General features: G+C 44.5%; 2 protein-coding genes across 3 annotated transcripts; one reads left to right on the top strand and one right to left on the bottom strand.

Moving 5' to 3' along the window:
• Window positions 1-648: 648 nt before the first annotated feature.
• On the bottom strand, window positions 649-22,863 carry syngr1a (synaptogyrin 1a). Of its 2 annotated transcripts, XM_082530952.1 has the most exons (5): window positions 22,585-22,863; window positions 19,254-19,491; window positions 19,014-19,159; window positions 7,199-7,340; window positions 649-4,494 (listed from the first exon to the last, which is right to left on the bottom strand). In XM_082530952.1, exons 1-4 carry the CDS (start codon window positions 22,684-22,686, stop codon window positions 7,218-7,220), a joined length of 609 nt encoding a protein of 202 aa, XP_082387078.1. In that variant the 5' UTR covers window positions 22,687-22,863; the 3' UTR covers window positions 649-4,494; window positions 7,199-7,217. The 2 variants fall into 2 exon arrangements, with proteins under 2 accessions (XP_082387078.1, XP_082387079.1); XM_082530953.1 differs by lacking the exons at window positions 649-4,494; window positions 7,199-7,340 and adding an exon at window positions 18,457-18,788 and having other exon boundaries at window positions 22,585-22,859.
• LOC309705240 (E3 SUMO-protein ligase ZBED1-like) lies at window positions 14,138-16,511 on the top strand. Its single transcript, XM_082530923.1, has 2 exons — window positions 14,138-15,387; window positions 15,551-16,511. The coding sequence occupies exons 1-2, from the start codon at window positions 14,321-14,323 to the stop codon at window positions 16,224-16,226; spliced, it is 1,743 nt and encodes a 580-aa protein (XP_082387049.1). The 5' UTR covers window positions 14,138-14,320; the 3' UTR covers window positions 16,227-16,511.
• Window positions 22,864-23,656: the final 793 nt, after the last annotated feature.

The raw sequence follows: 23,656 nt of genomic DNA, 5'->3' as shown, positions 1-23,656 counted from the left end.
CGTGACAACTTTGTCTGTTTGCTGAGGGCAAAGATGACAGTGTGAATGTATGGAGCTTGGAAAGGACGCGACTGGACTTCTTTCATTTGTTGAAGACAGATACTTCTTCAGTCTGGGACTGAAGTCTGGGCCTGGGACTCTCCACCTTTTAGTTTTGAACTGAACAAGCTTCCTGGATGAAATGTCTTTGAAAACCTTAAAGAAGGGGCTGGATTCTATGCCAGCAACCATCGGGTGGGACCTTCAACCAGATTTTAGAGCCCTTGTTCACGCCTGAGACAGACTGGATTATTATCACTGAACAGTTAAAATGAACTAGAAATCAGTAATCCCTGTTAATATACTGCAAACTTCACTTTCAACGCAACTCAGGTTTGTCATGTGGCCCCTTTTAAGAAGAATCGCCCACCCAGGTCAAATGTGACATCACTATGAGACATTTGGAATCACCATATAGCATTATCATTTTATAAATAATGCCAACACTGTCAGGGGGCTGGGCCTGTGACCAATGTTCCCTCTAAGCTGCGCACATGTGCAATTGCGCACTGCTGGCGCGGTCTCTGCATACAGAAAATCTGCAGGACAGACGGAACAACTGACAGACAAAGTGTGGACTTTATACAGGGAGTGCAGAATTATTAGGCAAGTTGTATTTTTGAGGAATAATGTTATTATTGAACAACAACCATGTTCTCAATGAACCCAAAAAACTCATTAATATCAAAGCTGAATGTTTGTGGAAGTAGTTTTTAGTTTGTTTTTAGTTTTAGCTATTTTAGGGGGATATCTGTGTGTGCAGGTGACTATTACTGTGCATAATTATTAGGCAACTTAACAAAAAACAAATATATACCCATTTCAATGATTTATTTTTACCAGTGACACCAATATAACATCTCCACATTCACAAATATACATTTCTGACATTCAAAAACAAAAACAAATCAGCGACCAATATAGCCACCTTTCTTTGCAAGGACACTCAAAAGCCTGCCATCCATGGATTCTGTCAGTGTTTTGATCTGTTCACCATCAACATTGCGTGCAGCAGCAACCACAGCCTCCCAGACACTGTTCAGAGAGGTGTACTGTTTTCCCTCCTTGTAAATCTCACATTTGATGATGGACCACAGGTTCTCAATGGGGTTCAGATCAGGTGAACAAGGAGGCCATGTCATTAGTTTTTCTTCTTTTATACCCTTTCTTGCAGCCACGCTGTGGAGTACTTGGACGCGTGTGATGGAGCATTGTCCTGCATGGAAATCATGTTTTTCTTGAAGGATGCAGACTTCTTCCTGTACCACTGCTTGAAGAAGGTGTCTTCCAGAAACTGGCAGTAGGACTGGGAGTTGAGCTTGACTCCATCCTCAACCCGAAAAGGTCCCACAAGCTCATCTTTGATGATACCAGCCCAAACCAGTACTCCACCTCCACCTTGCTGGCGTCTGAGTGGGACTGGAGCTCTCTGCCCTTTACCAATCCAGCCACGGGCCCATCCATCTGGCCCATCAAGACTCACTCTCATTTCATCAGTCCATAAAACCTTAGAAAAACCAGTCTTGAGATATTTCTTGGCCCAGTCTTGACGTTTCAGCTTGTGTGTCTTGTTCAGTGGTGGTCGTCTTTCAGCCTTTCTTACCTTGGCCATGTCTCTGAGTATTGCACACCTTGTGCTTTTGGGCACTCCAGTGATGTTGCAGCTCTGAAATATGGCCAAACTGGTGGCAAGTGGCATCTTGGCAGCTGCACGCTTGACTTTTCTCAGTTCATGGGCAGTTATTTTGCGCCTTGGTTTTTCCACACGCTTCTTGCGACCCTGTTGACTATTTTGAATGAAACGCTTGATTGTTCGATGATCACGCTTCAGAAGCTTTGCAATTTTGAGACTGCTGCATCCCTCTGCAAGATATCTCACTATTTTTGACTTTTCTGAGCCTGTCAAGTCCTTCTTTTGACCCATTTTGCCAAAGGAAAGGACGTTGCCTAATAATTATGCACACCTGATATAGGGTGTTGATGTCATTAGACCACACCCCTTCTCATTACAGAGATGCACATCACCTAATATGCTTCATTGGTAGTAGGCTTTCGAGCCTAAACAGCTTGGAGTGAGACAACATGCATGAAGAGGATGATGTGGACAAAATACTCATTTGCCTAATAATTCTGCACTCCCTGTACCAGTTTTTAAATTGTGTTGATCGGACACGTAAAACCAGAGTTATGATAAAAATATCTGCAATGTTTGGTTTTCTTCCTGAATACTGTCGTTGTTTATATTTATATATATTTTTATAAGGAAAACGCCTTGGCTGCATTTTTAGGTAAACAGCTGCAAAAAACTTAGTTGTTTGTATAACTCAGTTACTTTTTTTAAGAAGTAACTATATAATTAATTGCCCAACATTGGTCATTATATCCTGTATTTTGCAGACAGAGTTACAGACTCTCTCCCAGACCACAGACTCATAATACAAGTCAGAGCTTTATAAAAGAAAGAAAGTTGTGTTTTCAAAATTGAAGTTCAAGTTATTTTTACTTCCAATAGTGTTAACATGCTGCACAGGTCATTAACAATTTTTTAAAGAAATTGTCATTGTCAGTGGGCTAAAGCAGTTAATTAAAAGTCGTCTAACATAAATGTAAATGCTGTAATTTGATTATTTTAATAACCATGTAACTTGGATGGATTCGATGCTGGCGTGACCACAATGACCACGCCTGCTGTCGCTCACAGTGGTCCAAGTGTCCGCTCAGGGAGTTTGTGCGTTCGCTCAGACACATGAAACATTAGAGGGAACATTGCCTGTGACCCAGCATTTTTATACTGAGAGAATGTTCTAGTGTTATTATTGTGAGCTGGTCTTAGTTGAGCTTTAGTTTATCTTTATTCCATCTCCTGGTTTCTTTTCCTGTCCTCTGTGTTTCACCTTTAGTTATGTCCGTGCTTTCGTCTGCTTTATCTACGTGTCTCTCGCGTGTCTCCCCAGTCTGTCATGTGTTTCATGTCTGTGTGTTGTCATGTCTACGTCCCATTACGTTTCCTTTTTTATTTTGAAGGGTCCAGTGTTTCCGTGTTCAGTGTGTTTATTTTTGCTTCCCCTGTGGCGTTCATGTTCATTTGTGTCGACTGTGTTTCCCAGGTGTTTCCACTTCTCTCATTACTCTTCTGTGTTTTTAAGTCCTCTGTCTCCCTCTGTTCGGGGTCGGGTCGACTGTTTGTATCAGGTCATCATGATTACGTTCATGCTGTGCTTCAGGTTCATGTTTCTTATCACAGTTTTTGCATGCACATGTTCTGATTCCTGTTCATGTACCATGTCATAGTTAGTTTTAGTTTATCCCAGTTTAGGTTTTAGTTTAGTTTTTCCCCAGCTCGCCTTGTTGTCTGTTTGACATCAGCCTTAATAAACGGCTCGCTTTTTTTATACTTTGTTTTCTCTGCCGTGTCTGCTTTTGGGTCCACGACACAACACCTCAGCTGCTCAGTCATGAAAAACACAGACAGCAAATTTTAAGCAGCTTCAAAGATAAAAGACATTTCATGAAAGTTTGACCTTATCTGACCTTGATGAAGAGGTCAGAGGTCACATGTGACATGATAATTTAAAGCTCTATACAATGACAGGAGCGTGGATGTATGTGTGTGGGGTGTCAGTAATTATAGCCGCTGACTCAGGTCGGTGCTTGTGATCCCACCAGACGCACCGCAGCGTGTTTCAGAAGCAGTGCTGCTAAAAATAGCAGCAGGTGTAACTTTCACCGCAGTCACGTCAGAGCAGGTGATGACAGGAAGGCAGAGCCAGGAGCAGAATCCAGGATAAACACTCCGGCGTGGTCTGCAGCGATGGAAGGTACAACAGTGTCAGAGACGTTCGTCTCACAGTCAGCTCAGACGCAGCGATGACTCCGACTCTGAGTCACAGAGCTCCATCAGGCGTCCATCCTCTGTCTGCCCGGCAGCACCCGGCAGGTGGAAACAGGTGGGACAACTCTCAACACATTGACTTTGCTGTGTGAAAATGCTGCATCGCTGCACTTCAGTACCTCTCAATACATTTTAAACTTAACCTGAATTATCAGACTGCTCAGGGCCAGGAAAACAAAAAATATACACGTTTAATCACTTTCTTTGCCCCCCCGAGTATAAATTCTAGATGTTCATCTAGAGTTTATACTCGGGGGGTTAAAGTAGGCTGTCTGAAGGTGCCTGTCAGCTGTGTTTGTGGTACCTTAGAATACAATTCAATTCAATTCAATTTTATTTATATAGCGCCAAATCACAACAAAAGTCGCCTCAAGGCGCTTCATAGATACAGAGAAAAACCCAACAATCATATGACCCCCTATGAGCAAGCACTTTGGCGACAGTGGGAAGGAAAAACTCCCTTTAAACAGGAAGAAACCTCCGGCAGAACCAGGCTCAGGGAGGGGCGGGGCCACCTGCTGCGACCGGTTGGTGTGAGAGAAGGAAGACAGGATAAAGACATGCTGTGGAAGAGAGACAGAGGTTAATAACAGATATGATTCAATGCAGAGAGGCCTATTAACACATAGTGAGTGAGAAAGGTGACTGGAAAGGAAACACCCAGTGCATCATGGGAATCCCCCGGCAGCCTACGTCTATTGCAGCATAACTAAGGGAGGATTCAGGGTCACCTGGTCCAGCCCTAACTATATGCTTTAGCAAAAAGGAAAGTTTGAAGCCTAATCTTGAAAGTAGAGATAGTGTCTGTCTCCTGAATCCAAACTGGAAGCTGGTTCCACAGAAGAGGGGCCTGAAAACTGAAGGCTCTGCCTCCCATTCTACTTTTAAATACTCTAGGAACAACAAGTAGGCCTGCAGAGCGAGAGCGAAGTGCTCTAATAGGGTGATATGGTACTACAAGGTCATTAAGATAAGATGGGGCCTGATTATTTAAGACCTTGTATGTGAGGAGCAGGATTTTGAATTCTGGATTTAACAGGAAGCCAAAACAGGAGAAATCTGCTCTCTCTTTCTAGTCCCTGTCAGGACTCTTGCTGCAGCATTTTGGATTAGCTGAAGGCTTTTCAGCGAGTTTTTAGGACTTCCTGATAATAATGAATTACAGTCGTCCAGCCTGGAAGTAATAAATGCATGAACTAGTTTTTCAGCGTCACTCTGAGACAGGATATTTCTAATTTTAGAGATGTTGCACAAATGGAAGAACGCAGTCTTACATATGTGTTTAATATGTGCGTTGAAGGACATGTCCTGGTCAAAAATGACTCCAAGGTTCCTCACAGCGTTACTGGAGGCCAAGGTAATGCCATCCAGAGTAAGAATCTGCTTAGATACCATATTTCTAAGATTTTCAGGGCCGAGTACAATAACCTCAGTTTGATCTGAATTAAGAAGCAGAAAGTTAGCGGCCATCCAGGTCTTTATGTCTTTAAGACATTCCTGCAGTTTAACTAATTGGTGTGTGTTATCTGGCTTCATGGACAGGGGCAGAGACAGGTGAGAACTTTCCAGCGCTTGCGGTGAATTATCGCGAGGCCGCTGCCCTTCCCGGAGTTGCGAGGTATTAGATATAAACAAACTCAGATGGAGTGGAGTAATTAAGTGAAACAAAATCATTAGGCTGTTGCCTCGTTTCAGTCAGGCAAAAGAAAAATCCAACTTACGGTCCGAGAGGAGATCCTGGACGAGATGCCCCTTACCAGTAAGAGAGTGGATGATTAATAGACTGCAGTTGATGCTGGAATTACCATGTGTGACAGTAGGCTTAGCTGCCCTAACAAGGTGGACCAGCATGTTGTGGACAACACCCCGATCGGTTTTGCAGGGAGGATGACAAGTTTTGGACCAGATGGACACTATTGAGTTAGTGTCATTGGTATTGAGGTTTCGCTGGAACCCACGGTGGATGTACCTGCAGCGGGGCTTGAAAGCGATTGTACGTGTTTTGGTGTTTGTACGTGCTTTGTCTCTAGGGGCCACCGTAAATCTATTTTTATTTATTCACGCCACATAAAATGCAATAAAACAATTATAAAATACAAAAAGCAACTATTTAGATTTCAACTTTTAACTATTTAAATTTTCAGCTTTTTCTTTTAAACAAATTTAGAGTGAAACAACACAAAACACTGCAAACCACAACACAGTAAAATATAAATTAAAATGTGCAAAACAAAAAGAAGATGCACATTCTCTGTCATACAGGCCTGGCATGATTTTTGGGAGAATGTTTTCCTGCTTGGAACTGTATACATAGGATTCAGTGCATGAATAAACTTTCTGAATCCTTTATCATCCGCAACTGAAAATAGTTGTGGATGATTACTATACCTTTCTAATGTGACGTTGTTGTCCCTGCTCTCTTTCTCTCTCTCTCCCTCCCGCTCTGTTCCTGTGCTACTGCGAGTGTAACTACCGGCCCTCCCCCCTCCGCTCAGCGCAAAGCACAAGGCTCGCGTGCGGAGTGAAGCGGGAAAAAATGCGACAGAGAGAGGGAGGGTGAGAGAAAGAAAAAAAACACGGCTCCCAATAAGGAGCCGGCTCGCGTCGTTCACTTCAAAGGGTCGGCTCTAAGATCCATTTCGTTCGCAACCAACACATCACTAGTGCTTAGCTTGGTGCAGCAGCACGGGGTGCTGTGACTGTTTTAACCTCCTAGGACCTGTGTCCACATATGTGGACATCACATTTTGGGTTATTTAGACCAAACTACTCAATTTTGCTCTACAAGGGCCTGATATTCACTTACGAGGACATTATACTGCTACTGTTCTATCAAAATTTTAAACGAATATCCTCGTATGCGGCTCTTATTTTTCTTAAAAACAAAAATAAGGTAAAAAAAAAATCTGGTAATTCTTTGTTTTTACATTCATCGGGCCCCAATATGCCCAAATATCAAAGAGAAATTAAAAATGCATGCCGTGGAAGAGTTCGGGTCTTAGGAGGTTGAAGCTAAAAATGGGCAGAAAAGTCTCTGAAAAGTGTAGTAACTGTGATCAGCCTTTTACCATGAAGCTGCTTGTACAACAATGGTAGTGATTTTTCAGCAGGAAGTGGAGGATTTAGATCATTTCTGGCCATGTTGTTTCTGTTCATGTTCTGGACTGTGATTGGCTGCTGATTCAGAGGAACTCATTTTCAATGAAAGTGCCTATGTTGAGTCCCTGAATGCACCATAAGAACAAAAATCCATCGAACAAAAACTACCCAGCACATCTGAAGGGATTTATTCAGTCCTGGGTGCGGCCTCCATGGGTTCGTGTGGATTAGGATCCACGTAGTCTTGGTTGAACATGACGGTGTCGGCTCCCAATTTGAACCTGTGGATGGCAAGCAGGCTCTGCAGCACCTGCAGACACACAGCATGCATGTTAGGGGTTGTTAAAAGCAACCACAATAATCAGATAAAAATTAAGAGAAATCTCTGTGTAAGGCCCAGGTGGACGATAGATGATAACAAGTAAGACTGGTTTCTGAGTTTTACAGCTGGGGTGGACGAGGCTAAGCATCAGGCTTTCAAATGAATTAAAAGTCTGTCTGGGTATTTGGTTGATTAACCCTTTAAGACCTACCATAGAACCAAGTCCGCCAGAGCTTATATTATATTTTTACATGCTGTGGAGCCATTTTTTGGAGCATTTCAAGTTGCTATACATCAATACAACCATTATAGCCCACATTTTAATAATATGTCTGCATTAAGTGCATAGTAATTACATAAGTTGCAAAAAAGTGCAATAAACTACAAAAAAATTTAAAATCGTTTTTGTTTTTTTAACATATATTTCTAGTTAGAGAAATTTAAGAGGCTTATCCCTCAAAACTGTAAATACAAAAAAGTTGCACAAACTAGTTTCCCACCAAAGGAAATTTATTTTAAGTGTCTTCATAGTTTTATTTTTGAGATACACCAATTTTCATATACTGCAGGAAAAACGAAAAAATATATTATAGTGCAAATTTGCAAAATAACAGCATATGCATCAAAATAAAATATTTCCACCAGTGCAATATGAGTCCTAAGCATCCCAGAAACGACACAGAAAGTCATAAAGTCAAACATAACTTTTAAAAACACAAGTATAGGCTCATAAGGCCACGATGGTAAAAAAAACTACATTTCCTCAAAATGACGTCACTTCCGGTTTCGGGCAGGTCATGCCGGACATGCGATAGTTCACGCTGATGGACGTAGGAAGTGTTACAAACAGCTGATCGGATCGGCAAAGCGTGTTTCTGGAATATTATGTTTTTGTTGCTGCAAGTGCTTTTTATGCAGTTTTTGCAAAGCTATATGTGGAAGGAAACTGTGACCGAGGACAAGCTGATGGCATAAGATGTAAGTACAACTCCTCCGGTTTTATATGCAAAAAAAATTATTGCGCTAGCTTACGTGGTTGCACTGCTACCGGGATTTAAAAATAGTTACGCAAAACAGAGCGTGTCCGCTCCGACCGGCTCTAAAGGGTTAATAGGCTGGTGTGAAAAATTGCTGCCACACCTCCCCCTCGGCCTGTGCTTCGAGGTTTCTGGTAGTTAGAATGACTCGGGGGTGTTGATTCATTTAAACTAACATAATCATCCTGCTGCAAGCAGGTTTCTGTAAGGCAGAGTAAATCGATTTGTTGATCAATTATTAAGTCATGTACTAACAGAGACTTGGAGGAGAGAGACCTAATATTTAATAATCCACATTTCACTGTTTTACTCTTTGGTTCAGATGTGGATACTGTATTGTTCTTTCTTTGTGATTGTTTATGTTTAAGTTATTTGTTGCTGGTTTTTAGTTACTTTGTCTGTTTGGGAGCTGACACAGTCTCTATGGAGATGGGTTTTTTTGGGGGGGGGGGATAGCAGGAGGAGAGAAGCTGCAGAGAGGCGTGTAAGACTGCAACTCTGCTTCCTGGTCCCAACTCTGGATAGTCATATTTTGGGGGGTTAAATAAATTTGTCCATATTTCTAGAAATGAGAGCTGCTCCATCCAAAGTGGGATGGATGCCATCTCTCCTAACAAGACCAGGTTTCCTCCAGGTTTGCCAATTATCTATGAAGCCCACATCATTTCTGGGACACCACTCAGACAGCCAGCAATTTAAGGAGAACATGTCTGTGAAGGTTCTCAGTCATCCAGGCCATCGTAGTCTAAGTAGCTGTCATGGTCCTGAGTCTGGGGACTGAGTGTTTTGTGTTTCTTTATATTATTTTATGTTCTTGTTTATTCTGTTATGTCTTGTTTAGGTTTGCTATGTGTTAAGAGTTTTGTTTTATGTCTGCCTATGTTCCCTCTGTCTGTCCATGGTGTCACTGTGTCTGCTCGTGAGTCTGTCTGTTAAGTTCAGTGTCTTGTCTGGTCCTCTGTGTCTGTAAGTTTCCTGTTTTATTCTGAAGGTCCTTGTCTTATGTGAGTGTGTTCAGTTTACAGTTCCCTTGCCACGTCAGCTGTGATTTCTCCGAGGTGTGTTCCTGTCCTGTCTCCCATCCCTTGATTACTGCTGCGTGTATTTAAGCCCTGTGTGTTCTCCTGCCTGTTGCTGGCTCGTCTGCGTTAATCTCCTCCGTCATCCTTAGTGGTTTCCCTGCGTCTGTCTGCATCTCTCTGTCCTTTTCCACGTTTGGTTATCATTTCATGGTTTGCTCTTTAGTTTTCCCAGTTTAGGTTTACCCAGTTCTGTTTTTCGCCACCCTTGCCTTGTATACTTTCCACCTCCTTTAATAAAGCTTCCCCACATCAGAAGTGCCTGCATTTTGGGTACTTTAACAATTCCACACAGCTCATCCTACGAGCCATGACAGGAGCTTGGAAAGAAAAGCGTCTGGACTTCTTTGAGTTGCTTGAAAACGTTTCACCTCTCATCCGAGAAGCTTCTTCAGTTCTAAGGTCAAATGGTGGAGAGTGCCAGATTTAAACCCAGTGGGAGTTTCCCCCCAAAGAGGGACAAAGGACCCCCTGATGATCCTCTAATCACATGAGCCAAGGTGTAAAAACGGGTGTGGGTCACATTCAGCCAGGGTTTCGGGTGAGCTCATTGTGAAACCTGGCCCCACCCTATCATGTGATTTCCTGAGGTCAGAAGGCCCAGGATGTGAGTGGGCGTTAAGGCGTCTGGGAAGGATCTCAAAACTGGATTATAGATGGCAGACAGTTGGTGTGGTAAGCCCCGCCTCTGTTCAAAGATGGTCGCTCACAGTGGACATAGATGCTTCTTTCACTCCTCTTTCAAACCATCTGTCCTCTCTGTCCAAAATGTGAACATTGGCATCCTCGAAAGAGTGACCTTTGACCTTTAGATGCAGATGGACTGCTGAGTCTTGTCCTGTGGAGGTGGCTCTTCTGTGTTGTGCCATGCACTTGTGAAGTGTCTGTTTGGTCTCTCCAATGTAGAGGTCTGGGCATTCCTCGCTGCACTGTACAGCATACACCACATTGTTAAGTTTGTGTTTAGGAGTTTTGTCTTTCGGGTGAGCCAGTTTTTGTCTGAGTGTGTTGCTGGGTCTGAAATACACTGGGATGTCGTGCTTGGAGAAAACTCTCCTGAGTTTCTCTGATACACCGGCTACATAGGGGATGACAATGTTGTTGCGTCTGTCCTTCTTATCCTCCCTCGCTGGTGTCTGGTCTTCTTTTCTGTGCCTCTTTGCTGACTTTATAAATGCCCAATTAGGATAACCACATGTTTTAAGTGTTTCTTTTACATATAAAGGAAATCAGACCCAGATTTCAGACCCAGCAACACACTCAGACAGAAACTGTTTCATCCCAAACACAAAACTCCTAAACACAAACTTAACAATGTGGTGTATGCTGTACAGTGCAGCAAGGAATGCCCAGACCTCCCCAGACGCCTTAACGCCCACTCACATCCTGGGCCATCTGACCTCAGGAAATCACATAATAGAGTGGGGCCAGGTTTCAGGATGAGTCCACCCGAAACCCTGGCTGATTGTGACCCACACCCGTTTTCACACCTTGGATCATGTGATTAGGTAGAGGATCATCAGGGGGGTCCATTGTTCCTCTTTGGGGGGAAACTCCCACTGTGTTTAAATCTGGGACTCTCCACCATTTGACCTTAGAACTGAAGAAGCTTCTCGGATGAGAGGTGAAACATCTTCAAGCAACTCAAAGAAGTCCAGACGCTTTTCTTTCCAAGCTCCTTACATTAAGGAGAACATGCGGCTAAACATGTCACTCCTGGTCTGATTGGGGAGGGGACCAGGGAAAACTACAGAGTCCGACATTGTTTTGGCAAAGTTACACATGGATTCAATATTGATTTTAGTGACCTCCAATTGACATAACCAGGTGTTCCGTCAATCGGCCGACGTGAATTATGATTTTACTGAATTTACGTTTACCCTTAGCCAGCAGTTTTACATTTCCGCCAATGTCACCTGCTCTGGCCCCTGGAAGACAATTGACTATGGTTGCCGGTGTCTCTAGCTTCACATGTCTGAGAACAGAATCGCCAATTACCAGAGTTTGACCCCCGGTGGGTGTGTCACCAAGTGGGGAAAAACTGCTACATACATGAACAGGTTGGTGGTGTACCTGGAGCTTCTGTTTAAGACTATGCTTCTTCCTCACCGTCACCCAGCCGCCCTCTTTCCCCAGCTGCTTGGGGTCTGCCGAGGAACAGCTAGCAGGACCTACGCTGTCTTTGGGTGCACCGCCTGCAGGGGCCTGGCTAGCTACAGGTGTATCAAGGGTGCAAAGCCGAGTCTCCAATTCAGTGATCTTAGCCTCCAGAGCTGCAAATATGCTACATTTGTTACAAGTATCCTTACTGCTAAAGGAGGCAGAGGAGTAACTAAACATCTGACACAATGAGCAGGAAAGTTCAGGAGGGACAGGTGAATAGGCCATGCTGCTAGCGACTTCGCTATGAGCTAAGCTAAGCTAGTAAAACTCAAAAGAGGCAGAGAGTGAATACTGTGAATGTAAATTAGCGAGTGAATGCACAGAGAGTGAGCTTTGGATAAAGCATGTTCCACTGTTACCTTCTCCCTCCACATCTCGTCCAGCTCTTCTCTGAGCCCTTGGTATTTCTCCTGCTTCTCGTGTTCCTTCTTTCTGATGTTGCTGTCATTCGGAACCGCTACATCTATCACTACAGCCGTCTTCTTCTGTTTGTCTACCACCACTATGTCCGGTTGGTTAGCCACCACCATTTTGTCTGTCTGTATCTCGAAGTCCCACAGGATATTAGCTCGTCATTCTCCACCACCCTTGGGGGCATCTCCCATTTTGACCTCGGGACTTCCAGGTTATACTCGGCACAGATGTTCCTGTACACTATGCCGGCCACTTGGTTATGGCGTTCCATGTATGCCCTGCCTGCTAGCATCTTGCACCCTGCTGTTATGTGCTGGATTGTCTCAGGGGCATCTTTACACAGCCTGCACCTGGGGTCTTGCCTGGTGTGATAGCCTCTATGGATCTTGTGCTCAGAGCTGCTTCCCGTGCTGCCATAATTAGTGCCTCTGTGCTGTCTTTCAGTCCAGCTTTGTCCAGCCACTGGTAGGATTTCTGGAGGTCCTCTATCTGTCTTCTGTCTGGTACATGCCATATAGTGGCCTGTCCTTCCACGATGGCTCCTCCTCTTTCTTGGGTTTCTGCTGCCTGAGGTATTCACTGAGCACACAATTGGTTGGGGCCATCTTCCTGATGTACTTATGGATGTTTGTTGTGTCATCCTGGACCGTGGTGCTGACACTCACCAGTCCCCGGCCTCCTTCCTTCTGCTTAGCGTACAGCCTCAGGCTGCTGGACTTGGGGTGAAACCCTCCATGCGTGGTCAGGAGCTTCCTGGTCTTGATGTCAGTGGCTTCCATTTCCTCCTTTGGCCAGCTTAATATCCCAGCAGGATCAGTGGCAGGGAATAGGTGTTGATTGCCCAGATCTTGTTGTTACCGTTCAGCTGACTCTTCAGGACTTGCCTGACCCTCTGCAGGCAGTGATTGCCCGTTTGCCTGTGGGATTCTCAGGTACTTGTAGGTATCCTCCATGTCCGCTCATTTCTGATTGCCCTTTCCTCTCTTCGATACTATCCAACTATACTCCATGAGTACATCAGGAAGATGGCCACAACTGACCATCTGTTCAGTGAATACCGAAGAAAGAAACAGGAGAAAGAAAAGAAGCAAGGGGTAATAGGAGGGGCCATCATGGAAGGACAGCCCACTGCACGGAATGTACCACCGGCAGGTGGCTGACATCCAGAATCCTACCAGTGGCTGGACAAGGGAATTATGTGGTTACAGTTGCTCCAAGACAATACAAGTAACAGACTGAACTAAATACTGCAATATATTACAAAGTTTAAAAATTAAAAGAAATAGCTCAAATATACAAATAACTCAATTATAAATATCTAGAATATTACAGAGGAGCACAAGATCCATAGAGGCTGGGGTCTATCACACCAGGCAAGACCCCAGGTGCAGGCTGTGTAAAGATGCCCCAGAGACAATCCAGCACATAACAGCAGGGTGCAAGATGCTAGCAGGCAAGGCATACATGGAACGCCATAACCAAGTGGCCGGCATAGTGTACAGGAACATCTGTGCCGAGTATAACCTAGAAGTCCCGAGGTCAAAATGGGAGATGCCCCCAAGGGTGGTGGAGAATGACCGAGCTAAGATCCTGTGGGACTTCCAGATACAGACGGACAAAATGGTGGTGGCTAACCAACCGGACATAGTGGTGGTAGACAAACAGAAGAAGACGGCCGTAGTGATCGATGTAGCGGTTCCGAATGACAGCAATATCAGGAAGAAGGAACACGAGAAGCTGGAGAAATACCAAGGGCTCAGAGAAGAGCTCGAGAGGATGTGGAGGGTGAAGGTAACGGTGGTCCCCGTGGTAATCGGAGCACTAGGTGCGGTGACTCCCAAGCTAGGCGAGTGGCTCCAGCAGATCCCGGGAATAACATCGGAGATCTCTGTCCAGAAGAGCGCAGTCCTGGGAACAGCTAAGATACTGCGCAGGACCCTCAAGCTCCCAGGCCTCTGGTAGAGGACCCGAGCTTGAAGGATAAACCGCCCGCAGGGGCGTGCTGGGTGTTTTTTTTTTTTATATTAGTGCTGTCAAAATTATTGCGTTAATTGTTAAGATCAACGCGAAATGTTTAATGCATTAAAAAAATTTTACGCTGATTTTGTTTTTTTATTAATTTCCTGTAATCTAAGACCTTTAAATTCATGAGCACCTCTGGAGGAGGGGGCAACAGTGTGCTATGCTGGCGTTTGGCCTGACAGAAATGATTAGAAGAAGAAGAAGAAGTGACACCATGCTACTATCTAGCTAACACTAGCTAACACACGCAAGCATGGACGAGGGCGGACTTTTGGGTGGAAAGTTTCTCTTTAAGAAGTTGCCTGATGGCTTGTTGGACAAAACGAGAGTAAGATGCACAATTTGCAAAGCTGAATTCAAGTACCACAGAAGCAGTTCATCACTGGCGTATCACCTGAGAGCAAAACACCCAACTGAATCCACCTCTACGGGACCTCGCCAGTCTACGCTTCAGGAGTATGGTGCTTGTGGACGAATAACAAAAAATGTGAGAGAAAAGGTAACCAATTCCTTGGTTGTTTGGATAGCTAAAAACTGCCGACCAGTTAGCATAGTAGAAGATGATGGACTGAGAGAAGTCATTCGTGCTGCATCAGGAGATGAGTGTTACAATCTGCCCTCGAGAGGAACCATTGTGTCGAGACTGCACACTTTGTATGGGGACCAGAGGGCTCAGCAGTCCAGCAAGCTTGTGCAAGTAAGGAATGTCGCTCTCACCGGAGACCACTGGACTTCGGTGAACAACGATAATTACTTGGGGGTCATGGCGCATTTTATTGATAACGACTGGACTATGCAATCGTTTGCACTAACAGTGAGTAAAACTGAAGAGAGACACTATGCTGAGGCGTGTGCTGACCATTTTCTGAATGTTGCAAACGAATGGAAAATCAAGGACAAGGTAACCACGCTTGGCACCGACAGTGCTCGTAACATGGTTGCAGCCGCGAGACTACTTCCATTTGAACACATGCCCTGCATGGCCCACATTCTGCAAAGAACGGTCACAGTTTCTCTTAATGACAGCGCATTTGAAAGGGCTCTGGCCAAATGTCGCAAGATTGTTGGACATTTTAAGCATAGTCCAGCAAACGCTCAGGAATTAAAGGCACAGCAAGCTGCACATGGACATCAAACAGAACCGCTTGTTCAGGACGTTCCAACAAGATGGAACTCCACCTTAGAGATGATCAAGCGGATCCAGAGAAACAAATTTGGGCTGACCACCATCCTGACTCAACAAAACAGCAAGGTGACTATGTTGACTGACCAGGAGCTTGACAGACTGCAAAAGCTGGAGGAACTACTGGAACCTTGCAGGTAAATCATTTTGTTTCTCATGATTGTGTGTCTATCTTTGCATTCTAGCTTTGTTTTCAAGTATGTTCTCCACCTCCACCTCTCTGTGTATTTTCATATGCAGTTTTTATGTTTGTCTCTGTGTGATTAATAGAAAAATACAGACTTGATCTTTCTATTGCAGATATGTTACCGAACTGCTGGGAGGAGAGCGGTATGTCTCTTGTTCCATGGTGTTGCCAGCCTTGTGTCATTTGTTCAGGATTATGGAGCCCTCAGATGATGACCCAGTCTACGTTTTGAGGTTTAAGAAGATTTTTACCACAGACCTAGCTCAGCGGAGGGACAGCAGCAATCTCACATGGCTGAAGATCGCTACTGCCCTTGATCCCAGGTTTAAAGATCTTAAATGCCTTTCCAAAGATGAAAGAAGAGAGGTGTGGGCATCAGTACATGACCTTCTGATGTCAGAGACGGATGCACACCAACCATCTGCTCAGACAACAGAGGAACCCTCACCAAAGAAGAGCAAGATGTCCATCTGCTTGCTGGGTTCTCCTGATTCAGATAAAGAGGAAGAGGAAGATGCTATAGACTGCTGTCTGAATCTGTACAAAGCAGAGCCCAAAATTGACATAGGAGAGTGTCCACTACAGTGGTGGTTAAAGAGAGAAGGAGCACATGCCAGGCTGGCACCTATTGCACGCAAGTACCTGTCAACCCCTGCAACCACAGTGCCTTGTGAGAGATTATTCTCACTCTCAGGTCACATCATTCAAAAGAAGCGTGCTTCTTTGTCATCAGACAATGTAAACAGAATAGTCTGCCTCAGTAACTGGCTGAGTGCAAAGAAGGACTAATCCAGATTGCTCCTTTGAAGTGAAAAATGTTCAACATTCTGGGTTTTCAGCTGTGTCTTTTTGTGTTTTAAATACTGAGTTTTGTGCACCCTTTATTGTTATGATATTCACTTTAACCTGTAGGCCTGGGTTCAGTCACTGTTGATGGCCTTAAAGGTTTTTTGTAAGTTTTCACTGTGTTAAAGATTGATGAAAACTATTAAAATTCTCTTTGAATTTCAGCATACATTCTTTGTGTTTATTCTGCATTTACTTCATTGTGTTGCATAAATGTCTGTTACAATCTTAAAATATAAAGAATAAAAAAAATGTAATTGGAGCCAGGCTATTAATAAAGTAATTGAGATTAATCGCAATTAATAACAGAAAATTGTAAGATTAGTTAGTTAATTTTTTTTAATCTATTGACAGCACTAATATATATATATATTTATTAGGGGTGCAACAATACTCGTATCGATATTGAACCGTTCGATACAGTGCTTTCGGTTCGGTACGCATATGTATGGAACAATACAAAATTTTTAATTTATTTTATCAACTTTCCTTCTGACGATGCTGTCTGTGTTGAGCGCTCAGTGGATCTGCGCTCGACAGTGCAGCCTAGGCGGAGTAGTCGAACGCAGATTCACTGAGCGCAGGGCAAGCTAGCGAGACAGAAGTTAAGCTCTGCTTGCAACATGGCAAATTGAACCTCCCTCACCCTCATTCAGATCTGGCGTTTGGAACTATTTTGGTTTTCATGTGACGTATGACCCTGAAGGTAAGCGCGTCATGGACTAAAGTAAAACAGTATGTTGGATGTGCCACGCAATGCTCAATTATATTGGTGGGAACTAGTGCGTTAGTGCAGTTAGCTCGTTAACGTGTTGGCCGTCCAACCCCCATGCACGGGGCGATCCGCGGTAGCTCGTTAACGGAGATTTGCCGTGTTGTCGCGTTAACGTCATTTCAGATTAACGCTGACAGCACTAGTGGGAACACAACGAATATGACTGCACATTTACTCCGACATCATCCTAGTGCAAAGACAAGTGGAAGCAGACAAAAACAACAAGCACGCCTGCTACTAACTTTACCCGAGTCATTTAGACAGCCGTTAGCACAGGATTCTCCTTATGGGGACCTGATATGTTTAATATGCTGCTGAGAATATTGTCCAGAAGAAGCGTATAGTATAGCTTTTATTTTGAAAGAGCCATTTCTCTGTAATAAACTCTCTTTTCCAAAGATGAGTGATTTCTCCATCAGATAGATTTATTTTTTTATTACTCTGTTATTTCAGCAACATTAAATTTAAAAACTGTACTTTTGAGTTAAAATATATATTTATAATTTTAATAAATGAGAAATTAAAAAGGCATGAACCTTTTTTTTTCTATCGAAAAAATATCAAACTGTGATTTGTCTGACTGTATTCTTTTTCCTTTTTTTTAATATTTATTCTTGTTCATCGGGCGATCGTGGCTCAAGAGTTGGGAGTTCGCCTTGTAATCGGAAGGTTGCCGGTTCGAGTCCCGGCTTGGAGAGTCCCGGCCGTTGTGTCCTTGGGCAAGACACTTCACCTGTTGCCAACTGGTGGTGGTCAGAGGGCCCGGTGGTGCCAGTGTCCGGCAGCCTCACCTCTGTCAGTGCGCCCCAGGGTGGCTGTGGCTACAATGTAGCTGCCATCACCAGTGTGTGAATGTGTGGATGACTGGATGTGTAAAGCGCTTTGGGGTCCTTAGGGACTAGTAAAGCGCTATATAAATACAGGCCATTTACCATTGTTCTGTTCATTGCACATGTTATAAGGACAATAAAGATATTCTGATTCCATTACTGAAGCAGCGTGGAATCACCCTGACAGAGGACAAAAGGCAGAAACATCCAAACAGGAGCTTTGAATGTCCTTCTGGAAGCCTGGAGAGCTATTTCTGAAGATCCTCGTAGAGATGAGAGAGTTGCTTAGAGCGTTCAGATGGAGCTGAAGGATGAAGCTGCTCACACCAACTATTCACTTTCAAGCTCGTTAGAATCATTCAAACTCATTTACTGTATTCCACATACGTTTGCACAGGTTTCAATAAATCACCGCATCTATTCTTAGCTATCCTAAGAATGACTCAAGAGTTTTGCTTAGTACAGTAAGTTTGTTCTTTAGTGTTGCACATAAACCCGACCAGGTGACAGCCAGCAGCAGGGAGCAGTCCATTGTCTCTCCATGGACCATGCTTCTACTTTTAATATGTTAATCTTAATGTCACTTTATTAGATCTTCATACACCAAAGTACATGGTGATATCACATCACACACAACGACATCACTGCAAAAAGAAAACGCACAACATAGTTCATGAATGACTCAGTTACCGCAGCGACAGTAAGGCACTTAGAATAAGAGTTCAGACTGAGCTATGAGGAGGAAACAGAAAGCACATGAAGGCTCGCCCCTGATTAACTAAAAGAGACAAGTCAAGTAAGGTTTGAGTTTCAGGCAAGAGGAGAGCTGAACAGTTTGTTGTATTCTTCCTCAAAGGAGACTCTCTTCAGACGCTCCAGAGACAGCAGAGTGAGACCGCCCTACATACAACACGTCACATGACATGACATGAGGCACATCACATGACATGGGACACAACACACATACGACAACACAGACAGAAGGAAACAGAATCATATGAGTTGTTTGTTACATGTACACAACATATCTTATACATGTGCAAGGGTTTAAATATTTCTAAATAAACGTGTTTGTGCAGTTGTCTGACCAGCAGGTGGCAGCAGTGGAAGCCTTCACATACTTACCCAGGTGAAGATGGAAAAGAAGGAGAAAACAATGGTTGCTCTGGCTGCGTCGGCTCCTTCGTTCAGAGGATTGTCCTCTTTTTTAGAGACCTGCCACTGATTGGCCAGAAAACAGAAGCCCACAAACCAGATGAAGGCCCATAGAGCTGCACACAGCACGGAGGAACCACATTTAACAAAATGCACAAAACACACGTGCCTAATCCCACCGACTACAAAGCACAGGAGATGGACACTCACCTGACACTACAATGTCAGCCATGACGGCCTTCTTCCTGTCCTTCACGCCGCTGATCTGGGGGAAGTAAACATCCAGTGCTAGGAAAGCAGCGCTGCATAGGAACCCCAATGTTCCCATGGTGATGCCATAGTTGCAGGCGTTCTGGTTGCGGTTGAAGATGCAATACGGCTCCACCTCCTCTGGCCTGTTGACATAGCCCTCGTTAGCAACGCAGCCGAGGATGACGATGGAGAAGAGCTGGAGCGAGGAAGTAAAGTTTATTAATGAGCAAGTTTAAACACAGCTTTTACTGATCAAAGTGTACTGACCTTGTTAGAATGTAATTTTATATTTAAGGCTATATATCTCATAATTTGTTCGTTTTGCCTCTGAAAACACTACATCCACATGAACAGGATTTGGTATGGTAATGAGAGTGTCATCTCCACATAAGGAGATGTCTAGAAAGGCGCAGAGGAAGAAACATGAGCTGACGTCAGATGTCAAGGCCACGCTCAACAGTTTTGACCAATCACGTTAACGTTCTGTTTCTGTGACCCGCAGTAACACTGTTTACTGGCTGGGTGTGGGGCTCTTTCTTTCTTTTGGGTCTCCTGAGTGACCAAAGAGACACAGCAGCCATTTTTATCTTGAACCTTTATCTGCTTAATATTCTTTTTTATAAATGCACTTTGAGCATATTTGTCTTCTCTCTCAAAAATAAACCCAACAACCTATAAACATGCATGAAATTACATATTACATGAAAAAGCAAACTCAGACACGGAACCATTACCAGGCCATCAACAGAGGACAGCAGGGGGCAGACAGAGTTTCAGCGGGAACAGCCAATGGGAGATCAGTGGCTCAAAGAGAGAAATGGTGGATTCTTTGAGGCACACAGAATGTCTTTTTCCATGGCCTCTCCGAACTCCTCCCACACAGGAGTTTTTGCGTCGGCCACTGCCCAAGCCGCTTTCTGCTAGGCCTGTCGGTACCTATCGACTGCTTTCGAAGTCCCACAGGCTAACCGAGCTCCATACAGCTCCTTCTGCATGATGGACTCCACCACCTTGTGGATGCAGCTCAGTGCAGCAGCTCCAGCAATGTGCTGAACATGGTCCATTTGGACTCAATGTCCTCAGTCTGCCTTGGAATGCTGTCGAAGCTTTACTGGAAGACGGAGGTGAAGATTCTGTGGACTGGGGTCTCTCCCAAGCAAAATCTCGGGTGTGGGAGGAGTTTGGTGAGACAATGAAAAAAAAAAAAACTGGAACATAAAAAAACCCAAATCTATTAGCAGCAACCAACCAACCCAGTGATGTCACACTGTGCTGTAACACAAGATGGCACTAATCACGGTTTAAAAATGTTAAGCACTTATTTTTTAGATCCAGCAGGGTTATCTATGTCAGTTTTTGAGAGCAGGACTCCTTGGTGTGAATTTGCTTTCATCAGAGATAGCAAAGTAGGAACATTCTTTATTTAAGTAGAAGTACGGCAGCACCATTGCTGGAGCTGCTGTACTTCTACTCGAGCTGCTGGAGTATTTTGAACCTGTGTTAAAAAATACTCCAGTAAAAGTTTAAGTACTGAAGCAACTTTTTTATTCAAGTAAAAGTTTAGGTTTAAAGTACAGATTTAACAACACTTCCATGTGAGCTTTAAACGAGCATCCTTCCTGTGACTCTAAGCTCTCTGCTTCCTCTCCTCCTTTCTTATCTGTCTCCATCTCTGAGTGAACGTAGCTCTCTGTCTTTTCTGTCCCTGACAAATAAGCAGCTGGACGTTAGCTGCAACACACTGTGGGACAAACTGCACGCACACAGTTTGTGTGTTTGCTGATGTTTGTTGAGCTGCTTTGATTTGATTTGACAGTGTTTGAGGTGAGCTGAGAACACTTTATCATCCGTGGTATCAGTCAGAATCAGCTTTCTATTTTAACCTGACTATTATGTGAGTAGCAGGTCACTGTTAACAGTTTCGGTGCTATGAATGGCTCTGAGGCCCGACTGAAACAGTTCCTGTTTCTCGCCTGAGCTGGGACCCGACTGCTGTTGTAAAATGAAAGTTAACTTAGCAACAGGACGGTATGTCCTTGGCATCAAGGTTTGATGTTTTTGTGCCATGGCTGGATTCTGGAAGCAGAGTGGGCATGATCACATGCAGTCTGATGACTTCCTCAAAGAAAGCACTGCAGTCATTAAAAATGCTATCAACACAGCGCAGCTCGAGTGGATACACGGCTCCTGTCACACTTTAATACATTTATACAAAGACAATCACAGTTTTGGAGAGTGTTTTATTTGTGGTCCTTGAATAGCGTCTGTAGATCTGTAAATATTTCACATCAGAAACCTGTTAATAAAGGAAGGTTTTCAGCTTTTAAACAATCAATCATGTACAGCTGGACCTAACAGAGCTCCATGTGACCTTTAACCAGCAAGCAGCTGTTACCCTGCAGCATACACCTCCCAGCTCCACAATTACCTCTTCCATCCTGTGCTATGGAGGCGTGGAGGACTGCATGTTTCTATCCAATCATGGCAGTCTCTCTCCTGAGCTGTCCAATCAGAGTGGCTGCAGAGTCAAACAGTGAGGTTTTGTTTGAGCAGTCTTGTGTTGAGCCCCAGGAATTTTAACACCAATCTCATGACTGAATCACAAAGGACTCTCAGGACCCAGCAGCCAGTAAAGTGACAGCTGACCCCAAACAGAGAGAGAACCGACCAGAACCAGAGCCCCTCAGTCACACATTAACACAAAGGCTGATCACTTAAACATCAGAACAGGCAGACATTTGTGAAGATGCTGATCTCCTGAAGTTTTACTTCCATCATCTCTCAGGTCAGAGGCACATCAGAGGAGGATGGACATCAGCAGACCAGGTGGACCCAGACTCACCTGAACTGGATCAGAACGACAGATCTAAGAGGTTCTGTCAAACCTCAGACTTCATTCAGAATTCGGACAATTCGGGACTCCATTTAAATTTTTTCTGCCTCACTTTGCTGGATTTACTCTAACCTGTCAGACATTCATCCCCCTGCTGGAGGGAGCTTAAAACACGTGTTGGGGAACATGTGGGGCATGTTTTGAGAGGAAGGCATTCAGGGAGGGGGCCAGGCACCAGCGCGGATGTGAGACTGTGCGTTCAGCAGATGAGACTCTGAGAGAACGTGAACTCACCTGAACGCTCTAAGATAAAACAGGTGAGCCTGTCACATGACACCACAGCTTCTTGGATCTGATTGGATGGCACCGTGAGACCTCTCAGGTTTGTCCATAACACTAATGATTGGTTTGTTTAGAGACCCATCTATGACATAATTATGACATCACAGGACTTACCCAGCACAGGATCCTAACGACAGTCTGCGGCTGCCTGATGAAGGTCGCAGGGTCGAACGCTCCGCCGGCCTTCCCCGCCCCGTACGCCTGGAAACCATCCATCCACTTCCTCTTCCTCAGACCACTGCAGTCCACCCCAACCCTCCAGAACCCAGCCAAGTCCAGTTAGTCGCAAACAGACTGGTTCCAGTTCACTGCATCAGGACAGGCCCAGTCAGGCCAGTAGGCTCAGTTGGTTTGGGTGTGCCTCTCTCTTCTTCTTCTCTGCTGTTATAAACTACTCTGTAATCTGTAGTAATCCTCTTCATCCTCCCTCACTGCACAACAGCCTTTAGCCCCCCCCGCACCGACTCACAGGGTGGCCACTGCTGCACCAATCAGAGGAAGCGGCCACAGCTATCCAACCATAGTGAAGGAGGCGTTACTCTGCCTGAGAGGAGGAGCTGCCTGTGAGGCAGAACTCAGGGTGGAAAACTACTCATGTCTGTCTCCTCTTTCCTTCCTTCCTTCCTTCCCAGTAGCTTTGTAAATCCCAGCGATTAGAGGTTTGCAGTGATGAACTCACAGACCGGGATATCATGGCGGCGGCTCTGAGGAAGACCTCCCATCTTCATTGTCCAGTCTGGAGATCAACCATCAGCTTGATTGTCCCTGATGGTGTGGTTGAGGGGTGGGGGGTAGCTGTGACCCCTGTGAAGGCCTCATTAATTAAAAGTACATCTGCAGAGCAACATCTGCTCCTAACCCTAACACCTCACTGAGCTCCATTCCTGACCTGAGTACAGCCCAGCCCCAGACCATCACCCACTGAAACATCTGGAGCTTCACAGAACCCAAAAACCACAAAAACATCTGATTTCAACCTGCAGAAGCTGGTCTCCTCAGTTCAATCAGAGCTGTGGCCTGAACAGCTACAAGTTTTTTATATTTAATGATTGTTTTGATCTTTACTCTTTGACCCTGAACCAGCAGCGATGCTGCAGCTGAGAGAATAAAGACTCCGAGTTTCCTCTCATTCGTTCATGTGCAGTTTGTTCCTGAAAGCAGGAAATGAAGCTCCAGCTGCTCAGAC

Source organism: Aulonocara stuartgranti (genome assembly GCF_965226115.1).
Source record: "Aulonocara stuartgranti genome assembly, chromosome: 4".
In the NCBI taxonomy this organism is placed as follows: Eukaryota; Metazoa; Chordata; class Actinopteri; order Cichliformes; family Cichlidae; genus Aulonocara; species Aulonocara stuartgranti.
Note: the sequence above shows the minus strand (reverse complement) of the source record. Positions and strands in the feature narration are given on the sequence as shown.

Excerpts from the sequence above, each read along its gene's own strand:
- LOC309705240 (XM_082530923.1), top strand. The coding sequence starts at position 14,321 with ATGGACGAGGGCGGACTTTTGGGTGGAAAGTTTCTCTTTAAGAAGTTG. Across the intron at positions 15,388-15,550 it reads GAACTACTGGAACCTTGCAG|ATATGTTACCGAACTGCTGG; the intron begins GTAAATCATTTT and ends TTTCTATTGCAG.
- syngr1a (XM_082530952.1), bottom strand. The coding sequence starts at position 22,686 with ATGGATGGTTTCCAGGCGTACGGGGCGGGGAAGGCCGGCGGAGCGTTC. Across the intron at positions 19,160-19,253 it reads GGCTGACATTGTAGTGTCAG|CTCTATGGGCCTTCATCTGG; the intron begins GTGAGTGTCCAT and ends TGCTGTGTGCAG. Across the intron at positions 7,341-19,013 it reads TCTTTTCCATCTTCACCTGG|GTGCTGCAGAGCCTGCTTGC; the intron begins GTAAGTATGTGA and ends GTGTGTCTGCAG.